Source organism: Manacus vitellinus, unplaced genomic scaffold (genome assembly GCF_001715985.3).
Source record: "Manacus vitellinus isolate BGI_N305 unplaced genomic scaffold, ASM171598v3 scaffold_1_pilon, whole genome shotgun sequence".
In the NCBI taxonomy this organism is placed as follows: domain Eukaryota; kingdom Metazoa; phylum Chordata; class Aves; order Passeriformes; family Pipridae; genus Manacus; species Manacus vitellinus.
Window position 1 is genome coordinate 1,848,904 of NW_021939396.1, and position 15,133 is coordinate 1,864,036.

At 41.7% G+C, this 15,133-nt stretch overlaps 1 protein-coding gene across 4 annotated transcripts in view; it reads left to right on the top strand.

Moving 5' to 3' along the window:
• The window catches only part of TSNARE1 (t-SNARE domain containing 1), a 475,414-nt gene that overhangs the window by 246,876 nt on the left and 213,405 nt on the right, over window positions 1–15,133 (top strand). For 3 of the 4 annotated variants that reach the window (XM_018075435.2, XM_018075450.2, XM_018075441.2), the window contains one exon: window positions 4,575–4,742. In XM_018075435.2, coding sequence (XP_017930924.2) covers window positions 4,575–4,742 — 168 coding nt within the window. The remainder of the gene's footprint in view (window positions 1–4,574; window positions 4,743–15,133) is intronic. The other variant, XM_018075454.2, reaches the window with a different exon arrangement.

Here is a 15,133-nt window from a genome sequence, read left to right on the forward strand (position 1 = left end):
CATCTCCAGTCAACATTTCATGCCCTGAATTCCTGATGAGGGAACAATCTTGTAACAGGCAATCAGAAATGACATCATTATAGTTAGAGATGTAAATGGGAGCTACAGGGCTGAGGGGGCACCAGGACACTCATTCTGCAACAGGAGATCCTGTGACTCTCTGAAGATGAGCATTGAAGGCTGGTGGGTGTTATATTAGTGGATTTCCCGCTGGATTTCTGCTTCTAGGTGGAATTAAGACCATATGGGAGCTAGAAGAGAGGTCATTGCAATCCCTTGCTTGGTAATTTTATGTGACAAGAGTTGGAAAACTTGTGATGTTCCGTCCCTCCTAAGATACAAATGGGGAGAGAGGCAGGAAGAGGGTTGGAAGGGGATTATTTTTGGAGGGGTCTCAGACAAGCAACTTCTGATGCAAACATTTACTGCTGGTAAAGTGCAGACCCTGGCAGAAGTTGTCACCTTCCAGATAAAACCTTTTTTTCTTTCTTATTTTTTTTTCTTTTTTTCCTATCAGCAACTGCATTCAGAATCTCCCCATTGGTAGAATAAATCTGATAAAAAAATGTAGTTGTAAGCAGCAACGATTTTATCCTCGTGGAAAGATTTTATCCAGCAGGAAAAATGTTGTGCCTGGGCATAATTTTTCAGATATGATGAACAACAGCATAGTATGACCCTCAGTCCTGAGGATTTAATTTTAAAAGAACTACTGAGTGTATCAGATATACTCAACTTTTTTCTCCCCTATCATTTTTTTCACAGGCAGGGCTCGGTTTATAGATACATCTTGACAAAGATCTGCCACAGGCAAATTTCAACAAAAGAACAACTTCAAACACATCCAATTAACAATTTATGAAAGGAAATCCAACAGAAAATTGCACAGAGATTCACAGGGCATAAAATTTGACACTAAATCAAATTTAATGTGGAAATGCCTGTGCAGGGAGTTATGGCCCCTTCCAGTGCATTGTCAAAGGGAACTTTATCTGTGGAGGCTCAGTGAGTGCCCTCCATCAGATCTTTCCTTGCTATAAATAAAGTGTTTTGTCAGACATGGCAATGAACATAACTCAGAAGGGAATGAAGACCACTGATAAGCCAAGCTATGTGCAGCTTTTAGTCAGAAATATTAGAAGTGATTAGATTTCTTCACACTTTCAAATCTAGGATTTGTTCACTTTATCACAGAAACGAGGGGCTCTGTACCATGGGCAACACAAAATCATTTTTAATTCGTTAACACAGCACACAGACCCTGAAAGCAGGTCATGGTGACTGTATTTAATATTATTATGGAGCCATTTTGATGTCTGGAAGGAAATATCAGCCCCCCCTTCATCCTGTTGTTTACTGCTTTACTTATTCAGCAGCTGTTGTTGGATATTTTGGGAAGATGTTAAGGATACAAACTCATGTCATTGTCTTCAGCAGCTCTGAAATTAACTTAGGTCACTCCTTTGTTTAGAGGAAAAGATCTTTGTCTAGACCATTACCTATTTAAACACAGGGATAGCTGCTTTTTGTAGGAGATCACTGAGCAGCATCTCTTGCAACCTCTGAATAATTTGGAGGGGGAACATGTTATTTACAGGTACCAGGACCAGCTAGTGAGGATGAGTAAGAGAGCTGAAACAGGCCAAGATGAAGGACATTTGTGATACAACCGTGCTATTCCATGGACTAATATAATTAATTTGAAGAGTTCTTTGCCATGTTTCTGTCTCTCCTGTTATTCCTGTGCTCCCACATCAGAATATTTGACGTCTGAACACTTGTAAATTTTTTATCTTTCACTGAAATTCATTTTGCATAGCAAAACATGGTTTTAAATGTCCGTTCCTATGCATTTAGGTCCGTGGTGCAGTGTCCTTGCTGCAACCAGAGTAGACAAATTTCATTAGAGCATTTTTTCTGCATTTTCAGAGGTCAGAAACTTGGGCTCTTCCAGCCTCCTTGGTGATGTGCTGCAGAGCTGCCTCTGCTTGTCTTAGTTAACCCACTGGTGAAGATGAGAGGACACCTCTGTCACTATGAATGAAGCATTAGAATACCCCAGGGATTTTTTTTCTGGAGTCCATTAATACATGCTTTTGGCACTGAAACGCTCTACCAGAGAAGTTAGTGTCCAAGGCACGTAATAATTAGTGAATAAAACACCCCCAGAGTATCTTGATCCCATTAAAATATGTCTTTTAAAGTGTCAATGAATTTTAACCTAATTTTAAATGATGATTATCTTCCTGTAACGCACCCTTTCTCAGTAGATAACAGATCCCTGGGAAGTAGAAGGTGAAAAAGTAAGACAATAATGTCAGAGATTTTCATCTGTTCATATTTTGAATGAGACTTGAGTGGTTGCTGCTGAGTTTTCTATTTCCCTCTATTTCTTCCACCACCCCTCTCCCTTCACCACATTGTGTTATTATCCTTGTCTCCAACTAGGTATGGTGATTATAATAATAATAATTAACTTAATAAGACAAAGACTAAGTTTAGGCAAATACAAAAATTCATTGATTTTCTAAATACAGAAATTGTACACTTTTGAAAGAATTAAAGAAGTTAGAGAATTAAATAAGAATTTACAGATGCCTGATATTCTTCAAAGTTTAGCCAGCCACAGAGTCTATATGTGTTAAATATTACTCATTCTCTCAATGCCTCCTCCACAGTTCCTGCAAGGCAGATCTCTGAGCAAAAAAACCAGAAGTAAAACACCTTATAAGTGACTTTTTTTCCCCTCATTTCTCTGCTTCTCTCATTTCCCTGCTTCCCTCATGCAGACTTGGTTGGGTTTATCATTCTTGCAGTGATGACTTTGCATTGTTTCCACTGCAATTTCCACTCGAGTCCTCCCAGTCCTTCCAGTTCTCCAACCCTGTGTCCTTCCAGCGAGCTGCCCTATGGCCTGTTCACTCTGTGGAAATTCGGGGCAATTCATATTTTTGAAGATTTTTCCACAGCAAGACAGCAAAGGCCTTTATTTTTCAGGCACAACTTGTTGAAAAGCCCCAGTTTTTGTGCTTCACGTAGAAACTGAACATCCCCCTGAGTACTTGTGCTTGTTTTCTCCTATGGCTTTCAGAGATTTCGGGGACATTCAGGTCAAGGATGTGCTGTGATCACTTCTTTCAGCTTCAGAGCATCAGAAGCACTTGGTTTGCTTTTGTACTGTAACTTTTTGTTAGGAGTCAAAGCTCAGCTCAAGACCACGTGAGAGGATCACGGGCACTGTTAAAGTGGAATACTCATGAAGTTGGAGGGTTGGAGCCTTCAGTGCCATTAACTTAGAACTTGAGCTCAGCCTGCAAACCAACCTTCTGTCATTTCATTGTCTTAGTCCAGTCTAGACTGAACCTAACATAGGCACAGAAGCTAAAGGCAGAGAGGAGAAGACCTTGTTAAACCTTTGCCCCCTCCTGCAGATTCAACTGGATCTTGAGCATTTTAAAATCTGGATCTGACTATAAATGCAGCTTTCAAAGGTAGTATGAACATCTGTCTACCTAGAAAATTGGTATCTGAGGGCTTAGAAAATAAGTTGGGGGCTTTTAAAAAAAGAGGGAGTGTGACGTATTACACGGGCAGATAGTGATAGGATGTGGGGGGGATGATTTTAAAAAAGAGAAGAGATTTAGATGTCATATTAGAAAGAATTTAATTACTCAGAGGGTGGTGAGGCACTGGAACAGTTTTCCCAGTGAAGTTGATGGTGTCCCATCCCTGAAAGTGTTCAAGGCCAGGCTGGATGGGGCTTGGAGCAGCTGGTTTAGTGGAAGGTGTCCCTGCCCATGGCAGGGGTTGGAACTGGATGAGCTTTAAGGTGCCTTCCAACCCAATTCTTCCAATCAGTTCTGTGATTCTATGTGGGCATTCTTGCTTGAGTGACCCTTAAAAGGTCTGGGGAGGAGCAAGGATGATCAGCTCAACAGGTGATGCCAGAAGGAATATGGAATTCCCAAACAGGAATGAGAAGAGTTGTTTTTCAGCACTTATTACTGAAGTTCTGAGATCCACATCTAGGATCTGGTGTGTCAGCAAAATCAGGTCTACTCTATAGAGTGAACACCAGAACCTGTGAGTTGCTCAAGCTGATGATTCTGAGAAATCATCCTGTGATGATTTCCCCTTTATGAGCTGTTTTGTTTATCTCATAAGTGGACAAGATGGGATCCTTTGTTATTTTGAATGTTGGAAGTTGGTTCATAAAGTCTTCAAGACAAATTTTTAGGCTTTCTGTGTGCCTGAGAAAGTGATTAATTCCAGAAGAATTTTCAGGAAAATACGACAAGGTAAATGTGTCCCTTTTTTAGACGCACCTTAAGGTTTTGTTCTGTCAGAAGTGCTGGAAAATTGAAGTTGGTTTCTGGGGCTCCAAAGTAGCTCAGGAGATTTGACTTCGGGTCCTAACATTTCTTCTGAGACTTGAAATGCTTCCTCTCATGGAACTTACTTTTCTCCTCTTCACTGTCTATTATATATTAATATTTTAGTTTCCCACACTAAGACCGGGTAAAACTGGTTGACATTTACACTTCCTTTTCTTTCTTTCCATTCTCCCATCTCAGCAGAGCCCCAAGACCCCCTTCTCTGACCTACCTGATGATGAGAAGATCTTTAATGGGGGAGATGCCACCTGGCAGAACCAGAGCCAGGACCAAGCCTTGCTCTCGGAAATCACGGAGGAGGATCTGGAGGCCATTCGGCAGCGAGAAGAGGCCATTCAGCAGATTGAGGTCAGTGACCTTCTCCCATCATGGGTTTGTGAGCAGGAATTGCAGATTCCTTGTGCTGTCCAGAAGGAAATGCTGATTTCCATTGCTGCCAGTGCAGCGTCACTAAAAATGGGAGAGATTATCAAGTGCTTCTAAAAATGGAAATGGGTGACAGAAGGAAGAGTTAGAAATCCATATGACTAGTGGTGGAAATTACAGGAATTAATTGATGTTCATGGGCTAATGATTGGGTTCTTTTCAGTGAGTCTCCCATGGCAGAGTCTGTAGTGAGGGAGCATAAGCTGGATTCTGCAGCAAATCAACTTTTCTTGGTGCACACGAACTTGAAACTGGAATTTGTCACGGACAGAAAATATTCAGCTTTACCATGAGAGACAATAATAGGTAGAAAAAAGGAAATAACTTGTTAACCTTTTCAAATTATTTCAAATATTTTGCTGTATCAAAGTATTTGGACATTCTTGGTCTAGTTAAAAGAAGACATACTATTTTTATTCCTTTTTTTTTTTCCAAGGTGCTGTAAAAATGTGAAATAAAAGGAACAAAAAGAGGCCTGAATAAGTTAAACATCCCACATTTTTCTTTTTATACTTCTCTTTTTATGCTTTTGGGAAACTCTTGTTACTTAAATTTAAGCGATAAATGGGTAAAACAAGAACATGCTAAATCTTTCTAATTTGTATGCTTTTACAGGCCTAAACTCAAGATGAACCAAAAAAAAAAAGAGAGCTTCAGAATGATCAGAACATTTAATTAAGGACTATACTTTGTCCTTTAATTGGATTGTGCTAATTTTATCAGAATAGATTTTGGTTGCGGTACAGCAGGAATTGTGATTGAGTTAACAGAGCAAAAAGGGGACAAACATTCCTACTGTAGAGTGGAACTCTGAGGCTGTGACCTCTGTTTGCAAAGAGTGATGGATAAATCTGATTCAACTCCCTAAGTAAGAAATTTTGACAGTTTTACAGGAGGGGGTCGAGGTTACTGTGTGTCTAATTTCTGTTATGGTTCTCTGAACAGAGATGAATGAGCTTCGTGGGCTTGTGTCCATTACTAGGAATGAAATTGTTAAAGAATGTGCTCATGTGGAGTATCTCTGGGTGTGATTTGTCTCTTCATACTTGAGGGATCTCATTGCACCCACCAGGACAAACTGGTGGGTTTCTTGTGGCAAGAAAATGCATGTTTCGGGCTGTTCCTGCACTTTGATGTTCAAGAAGGTTGGTAGCAAATGTACTTCTGAAATGATGTTGTGGACCACAACTCCAGCTCACTGTAGATATTCCAGAACAGTCTGGACACACCCTTGTGCCATGTGCTCTGGGATGACCCTGCTTGAGCAGGGAGATTGGACCAGATGACCCACTGTGGTCCCTTCCAACCTCATCCATTCTGTGATTCTGTGATTTTGTGACCCTTTTGTTTGAAATATAGTCAGTGCCTTTTTCTTCCTGTCTTTATGTCATCCCTGTCCTCCCCAGAAAACAAAAAACCCCACATTTAGTGTTTGTCCATTAGGCATTGGAGATTGAGCAACCCCAAGCCAGCCTCAACCTCAGCAGCTTTGGAAAATCAGGAGGTGTCTCCTCAGAGAGATCTTTATTTTCTGGTTAAATCCCACTTCTGTCCACAAGCTGATATCTCTGCATTAGGCTATACTGGACCACATGGCCATGGTGGGGTAATTGAGGGGGGTTAAGTAAAAAACAACTCTTAAAAAAATACCACACTTGTGTACTGTGCAAATTTTGTATGTATTGATTTGATCCTGGATACCTTTTCAATATGAATTTACCTCTGAATAACTTATTCAGTATATGCAATTAATGATTTAGTCAATTTAGGCAGTTAATGTTGTTTAGGCTTTTGCTTCCGAAGAATGTGTGCACTTTCCTTTTACCTGTTTATTTCCCAATATCCTGTATCCATTTTGCTTTGCTCTCCAAGATCCATGTTCATCCTGTGAGGAGGGCTGCATTCCACAAGCATTATTTCAAATGTAGCTTAAACATTTTTCTTCAGGAGGAAAACATTTAGGACTGATGGTATTTTATTTAACATCACTTCTGAAAGAAATGTAATGAAAATGAGGATTTTTGGACTGCATTGTACCTCTCCCCAGCTGCATTTGAATAAGCAGATGGTGCTTTTAAAATAATTTTCACTGTGTTTTGTTTTTCTGTTTGTTGACCCACATGAACATATTTCTTGTGAAAGGACTCATCTAGCACATTAAAGCTTCCCTGTTTTCAGCAGAAGTTGTGGGTACACAGAGAAGGGATTCACTGAGCTCATAGTCACCATAACAACTTTTCCCCAACATGTTTTCAAAACCACTGAGTAACCAAGAAGGTTAAAATGAAACATTATTCTCAACTGTCAAACACAACTAATAAACTAAATTTATTGCCAAATTGATGTATAGCACTTGTTCTTCGTTGTTCTTTGGGGACCAGAATGAAGAATAGAGCTGGGCAGAACTTGTCTTATGCAAGTAGATTGCTCTCACTGGGATTTTTGTGTTGCTGCATATCCAGCACCAGGAACATATAGATCTCAAGCAGCACAGAGGAGATCACAGATCACTGATGGAACATCATAAATTCTGGGCCACACTGATTACACACAACTCTGGAGGAGCTCATGGTGCAGGTCATGTGGCTTTTTTTTTTTTTCTTAAGAGACATTGAATTTGCCCTTTTTGCAAGAACAGGTATAAAACCTTTTTGATTGCTAAAGAAACGAGCGAATAAATTCTCTTCCTGTCTTGTGTCCTGAAAAACAGATATAAAATCATGCCCATAACAGAAATTTTCTTAATGTTCCAATTACTTTTTCCCACTTGTGTGTTTTCCACATCTCCAGTGTCTCTTCAGAGGTTCAGGTTAATGGGACATTGTTCTCTGTCATGGACATCCCTCGAGGCACTTTGCAGTGTTCACAGTTTCCACCTAGACAGATAACAGCCATGTCAAAAGTTCAGCTGGCTGTTCATTTTATTTAAATGTGCTAGTTTTGCTATTGCTTGCAGATTAAAACCAGAGAAGTCTGCTAGGGAGATGTCTCGCCAAAACCTTACATTTTGGATAAAGATCTTTATTGCTTGGAAATGTCAAAATCTGGTAGGACACAGCAGCCTTGACACAAGTGTTATTTCTTAAAATATTGCTTTGAACTGTTATATAAAACCTATTTTAACTTGAACTGTATTGGCAGTGAATAATAGATGCCATAACAACTTTATATATAGCACTGTAAAATGTGCCATCAGAAATACATGAGCTGAACTGTAATGTGCATTGTCAGTGCTCAGTGCTGGCACAGGCTCTGTCACAGCAAATATATATAATTTAGCATCCCATACTTTTCATTTCCACCTGTGGTCATGTGAAAAATGGGAGGTGATAAAAGTTTGAGAAGAAATGGGTAAGTATTGAATGGAGAACTTCACAGAAGTTCAGCTGGTGATTGGAAGACCTATAGGAAAGATGCTAAATGCTGTATTGATGCAGAAAGCCTCCAGTGATCCTCCCAGTGCAGATGGCTTCTCTAGAGGTGATGAGGAAGGAAGATAAGAAAAACCCCTTCCAGACCACACCGTCATTCCCTTGGAGTCACCAGCAGGTCATCCCATCTCCTGCACAATCCTCTTTCCCTTCTCATAGAAGTTTCCCATCCCTGTGCTTCCCACACAACAGTGGGAATTCTCCTACCATGAAGAGTGGGAAGCAACCTGGTCTAGTGGAAGGTGTCCCTGTCCATGACAGGGGGTTGTAACTGGATGATCTTTAAGGTCCCTTCCAACCCAAATCATTCTACAATTCTATGATACCCTGAAAAAAGCAAAGCACATCCACAGAGCTGCATTTTAGTCGATGCTTCTCTTGGCAAAAGAGAAGAGGAGATGGATAGGTTGTGGCAACAGGTATGAGGAAAATGCTTTTATTTTTGGGAGAGGTTGTTCCCACTGGGTCATTGTTGAGGAATGTTGATGTTTGTTCCCTCTCTGTTTTGAAGAGCGGTGATAGATGGCAGCCTCCACGCCTGTCACTCAAGCATTTGTAAGCAGACAGAAAATGAAATACAATAAAAATAAAACAACAACAAAACCAACAAAAACAACAAAAAGCCCCACAGAGTCTGCCAGAGTGTGTTTGTTAGTTCAGACTTGTTCCTTGTTCACTCATTACCACGTAGCATTTCTTGCTGAGGGGTATTTTTGGTAAAATCTTGCAGTTTAGAAGGTTTAGTGCAAGCCGTTTTATACCTTTTATCAACTTCAATAGTCCAGGGCTTTGACTTATGAGGACTCTGCCTGCCTTTTCACAGAGACTTTTTGACTCAGAGTAATGTATAAATAACACAATATCATGACAAGCACCGTCAGTGAATGAGTGTCAAAAGCAGCATCTTCTCCTGGCAGCGTGGTGGAGCCCAATTATCATGAGCAGCAGAGCTGCCTGAGCGGTTGACACGGCCATCCCTGGGACTTGGTATTGAGTTGTTCCCTAAAGAATCCGCTCCAGTATCCTGCCCACTCTAATTTAAAATGACCTGAGCTGCAGGACTACCACCATTTATTTCGGGAGACTATTTCACGGTCCAGCAGGCTGCGGTGTTGATGAAATGCTTCCCTCTGCTCCTGCTAAAGATCCCTTTCTCATTCTCAGCTTTTTACACCCAGTGAAACTCTACTGGACCCTGCAAATAATTCTTCTTCCCCTTTGGCTTTTAAACTCCTCAGATGCTCACAGTTATCCTCCTCTTCACAAGTCACTCTCTCTTGCTTTTCAGTCACTTCAGTGCTCTCTTCTCAGTTATTTCCCATTTGTTATTTCCTTGCTCCTCCAGCAGCAGACCATATATAGGATTTTGTTGTACCACAGCTGAACAGAAGAAATGTGTAAAAAAAACCCCATGGATCCAATTCAGAGTTTACAAGTGCTGATGGAAAATTTCTAGATAATTTCTCCACTAGTAAATTAAATATACCAAGGACACAGGAACTGGCTCTAAATACTTCTAAATTGTTAAAGCATATCCTGGCATACTTTTGACCCAGATTTGCCAGTTCTTGCCCAGTTATTGGCAGAGTTTGAGAGTTCACATGTTTTCTAAAAGCAGTTTTGATGCAGCCACCCAGTTCAGAAGGTGAGGAGACTTAATGATGTGGATGCAATGAAGTGCATACCTGCAGTTTCAATGGCTGAGAACAGGCATCTCCCATGCCCTTGTACAGCTGCAGCCCTATTGATTTATGATTTGATCACAAAAATCTCCTTTAGTAGTCACTGACATTTAGAGAAGAGGAGGAGCAAGGTGAATTAAGGGTAAATTTTGTGGGGAAACTGTGCAAGCCTGAGGGCAAAATAAGGTATGTGTGTAAATAACAGCTGGGCTCTTTGAAAATGCAGAGAAGCCTTGGCAAGTCTTGAGAACAAAATGCAGCCTGTCCCAGCAGACTCAGGCAGGGGCCCTTTCCATTGCATATTGATTTGGCTGTGCCTGCCTCTCCGTCCCCTTGTGGCCTCCAACACTTGTGCATTGCTAAAAACCATGATTTCTTGCCTTCATGTCAAAGCCACTCACAGTCAGTCTCCACATCTTTAACATGTTGCTTTCAAGCTGCCGGTGTTGTTCCAGCCAGCACTGAAAAGTTTTGGTAATTGCAGTTTCAGAGGCTCGGTGAGAATGGTAGAATATCTGAGTTGGAAGGGACCCACAAGAACCATTGGATCCAACTCCTGGCCCTCCACAGGATAACCCCAGAATCACACCACGTGCCTGAGAGTGTTGTCCAAATGATCCTTGAACTCTGGCAGGTTTGGTGCTGTGACCACTTCCATGGAGACCCTGTTCCAGGACCCCACCATCCTCTGGGAGAAGAACCTTTTCCTAATATCCAACCTAAACCTCTCCTGACACAACTTCAGGCCATCCCCTCAGGTTCTTTCACTAAAAGAGCAAACACAAAAATCCCATGCACCCACAGAGAGCTCTTGCTGCATTTCCTTCTCTTTCCATTCCCACTGTTTATTAAATGTTATAAATATATCAATACATATCCATCTGTCCCATAACCCCAATACAGCCAAACAGAGAGGCCAGAGGTGAAATACCACTGGGTCATACAATGTGAAATTTCTCTCATGATCTCCTTTCTTCTCACACATCATTTTTGCTACAGATGCTTGCAAAAGTCCAAACTTTTTCCTACTGGCTGGTTAAAACTCTATTTCTTCCTCTCCTGATGGAAATTATTAGAGCTTGTGTATTTTTGCAATCAGTATTTCATCAGGGATATGTGTTCAACCTCAGATATCACTTTGTAAGACAAAGAGGTTTCAGGAATATATAACAAATCTTTTTAGCCCTGGGAATTTCTTCTGTCTCAGGTGTAGCCTTGTGAGGATACTCTGGGTAGTGAAGTGTTTTTAACTAAATTGGAGAGCTTTCCACTGTATACTAGAGATAATTTTCCTTTTCTCACTTACATTCCCAGTGCCTTACCCAAAGACTGTTAGTGTCAGAGTGTCTTGCCCTAAACCCTTTTCTTCATGCACTATTCCTTGCTCGAAGAAGGTAGTAATGAAAGCCTGGATTCGGCAAATCCCTTATGTTTGTCTTAGCAGCTTTACTGAATAAGGATGGACTTTAGAACCTACTAAAAGTGAAGTATTTCCTCTACAGATGGAGAAAATAGTGCTGAGACACACATAATTTGCTAATAATCTGAGTTTTAGGGAGACACGTCTGCATATTTGTATCTACAGAAACTGAGCTGAGTTAAAGTCTCCTCTATGGTCTGTCAATGTACATTGATAAGGTGGAGAGCTGGAAACAGAGAGATCTCTGGTGCTTGGGGTGAAATACTGTTTAGCTTCTGCAAATCCTTTTGCTTAAGTGTTAATATTTCTTTTGTTAAAAGAATGTGTTACTTTCCTCCTGTATTTACTGCACTTTTGCCTATGTTTTTTTTCTTGCCAGATGATGACTGTCTCAATAAAGGCAATATCTTGCTGCTGTTTCTGTTAGCACAGACAGCACAAACATCATATGCCTCATCAATACAGCTATTCTTGTGTCTGTGATTTGCTGCCCCAAAGGGGAATTGCAACTCTCACCTATTACTTAGGTTAGAGCAGTTCACTCTCTGGTTCTCTGATGCTAATTAATATCAGTGGAGATCAATAGCCCATCAACCAGCTGAGATCTCCCAGCAGTGCTCAAAAGAGCTGTTCCTGCAGATTTGGCTCCTTTTGCCTTCCTGGATTGGATACTGTGGTTTCTTTTATAATTCTTTTGGACAGGGAAATCAACGTTTTACCCAATCCAGTTGGGGAAATAACAATAAGTGAGTCTTATGAATAGATAAAAGATCCTGTTGGCAAAGCCCTGGAGCATCTCCAGACCCTGCTGGTTGGAGAGGGAGCCTGCCATCCATCCCTGAGCAGCTCAGGAGAGAGAGGAAAGTGAACCAAGTGTATTGAAAAGACCCTACAGAGGAAAAACAGGGGAAGAGATCACTGAGAAGGAGATTGAAATCCACATTTCACAGCAAGACCAGTTCACATTCCCTCCTATTTACCAAAAGGTGCCTGGTCCTTTATAAATTATCCCTGACAGGAATAGTCTCCCACATCCTCACGGAAATTAGACTGAAAATCACATTCTTAACAGTATGAACAATGAATGTCAAATTTTAGAGGCTGATGCCAAATACAGTATAAGTTTATGCCCTCTACACTATGCAGGCTCATGTTGTTCAGGCATTCTTTAGTACTTTCAATTGCTCCTTTATGAAAGAGGATGTTTCAGAAGTGTCTTTCCCCACCACCCTGTTCACCCATGTGTCTCCTCTGGTTGTCATTTCCTTGTCTGCATTGAAGACATGTACTGAGGTACATGTCTTCATGTACTGAAGGTACTTGGTACTGAGGCCACCAGACAGCTCACTTGAGGCAGAAAGACTGTTAAGAGGGGCTGTGGAGGAATGCAAATTTTAAAGTTAATATTTTAATGTCTTTTATTCCATGCAAATTTTTATCCAGAGCCCTGAGCAACCTGGTCCGACCTCACAGTTGGTCCTGCTGTGAGTGAGAGGCTGAGCTAGAGCTCTCCTGTGGCTCCTTCGAACCTGAATTATCCTGTGATCCCATTATCTCTCCATCTCCTCTGGCTGCACCACTGAGGGCTACCACAAGTTCCTGTGTTAATCTTGCTTCAGTCTAGAGCCAAGACATCTCTATTTCCCTGCCTGTGTGAGCTCCCAGGTCATTCCCATTCTCCTTCCTCTTCCATCTATTGCCCCTGCAGGTAGAGGTTTCTGCTTTACTGCCCTATTCACACCACATTTGTGTCTTATTTGGACAATATTTAGGATTTTAGGATGTCAGCATCCTTTTCTCCATGAGGTAGAGGCTGGTGTGCAGGATGGTATCCATGTCTGTGTCTGCACCTCCCTGGAGGAGAAGCCCTCTGAGGTGACCCTGTGCCCCGTGGGTCCATATCCCACCAATGGGGTTGCCCAGAGAAGTTGTGGATGCCCCACCCCTGAAAGTGTTGAAGGCTGGGTTGGATGGCACTCTGAGCAATCTGGTCTAGAGAAGGATGTCCCTGCCACAGCAGGGATTTGGAACAAGATGATCTTTAAATTCCCTTCCAACCCAGGCCATTCTATGATTCAATGGTTTTGATGCAGAGAGTTGAAGCACTCACCACCAGAGTCACATTTTCAGAAGAGTTCAGATCTGTCTTGTCCAGGAGCAAGTGGAATGAAGATGTGGTGGGGGCACCTTTGCTCATGTGGCCATCAAGACCCACATTTTTTGAATATGTGGACTTCTGTTGATATAAAGAACAAAGTTGAATTCTGTTCTAATGTAAGACTCAGGTATTGCTGTTGAAAGATGGGTGATGGAAGGATTTTAGGTCAAAAATCAAACTGTCTTTCCAGACAGTTTTGTAATTTTACTTTTCTTCTACTGAGCTGTCAAACACTAAAAGGACTTTTCTGGATCACCATAATCATTCTTGTGTGTGTCTGAGACTTCCTTCTTTCCACGTTTTAAAGTGTTCCCTTGCTTTAAACTGAAAGAGGGCAGGTTTAGATTAGATGTTAGGAAGAAATTCTTTGCTGTGAGGGTGGGGAGGCCCTGGCACAGGTTGCCCAGAGAAGCTGTGGCTGCCCCATCCCTGGAAGTGTTCAAGGCCAGGTTGGATGGGATTTGGAGCAACCTAGGCTAGTGGAAGGTGTCCTTGCCCATGGTGGGGGATTGGACTGAGATGAGCTTTAAGGTGTTTTACAGTCCAAACCATTCTATGATTCTCTGATTCTCAGTACCAGGCAATGCTGCTACAGCAATAAATATCTGCTTATTTTTAACTCTCCCTTTGGTGCTGGTGGTTTTTGGCACAACAGTCCCCGAGTCCCATCTTTCCTTGTCAGTTCTCACAGGCCGGATAAAAGCTGCAACAGATTTCTTACCGTGCTCCTATTCCCATTTCACAGCTGGAGAAGCTGAGCCATTATGGATTGTTTCTTTGCCAGTGGAGCTCCATAGAAATGTAAATTCCTTGCCTAAGACCTGAGAAAGAGTCAGGATTGGTGCCAGGTTTAAAATGCTGCTTGTTCTGTACTTCCGCACCAAATTCTCTTCAGCCTGTGCTGCGATGAGAGATCCAAATACAAGATTTGGCTTATTTAGCTTGTCATTTGTCTCCCCTTATTTGAATTTCTAGGCAGGTGGAACACGCTCCTGTTCAAAAAAAACACACTGTCATCTATTCAGCTTGGATGAAGCTCCAGGAAAATCCTGATCCTCATTTGTAACTGAAGGCAGATCTTCCCTACAGGGGGAGCTTGCTGTGATCTGAAGTTTTGCCCGTGATATCACAACTTTATCAAGAGATGCTAAATAGCAGCCTGTGTCTCTGAAAGCACAGAGCAGATTGCTCTGTCAGATAGACAGATAACTTCTTGCCCTCTGAAAAAATCTCCAGATATGAAGATGAAGCTCTAGGAGGAAGGGGGGGGGGGGGAGAGCTGCTCTGTACCTGTGAGCACAAAACACACCTGGGGGAGAACTTACAGGTGGATGTCAGTTGTGTCAGAAAATGTGCTGTTGAGGTATTAAAAGATGAGTGGCCTCCTGGGTGCTGTTGGACTGAGACAAATGTCCCCGAGGGATTCAGGTACAGTGCTCCGAGCTCAGTGCTGGAGACTTCCATTGGCATATGCTGATTTTATGAATGATGGTTTTATGTCTGCAGAAGGAATCTGTGCTCAAAGCCCTTGTACATACAAGGGCATTTTGCTCCTCTCAAGCTTCTTGGCAGACCCTTTTCTCTCCTGGGAATGATGAGAGCCCAGATATTTGTCAGTGATG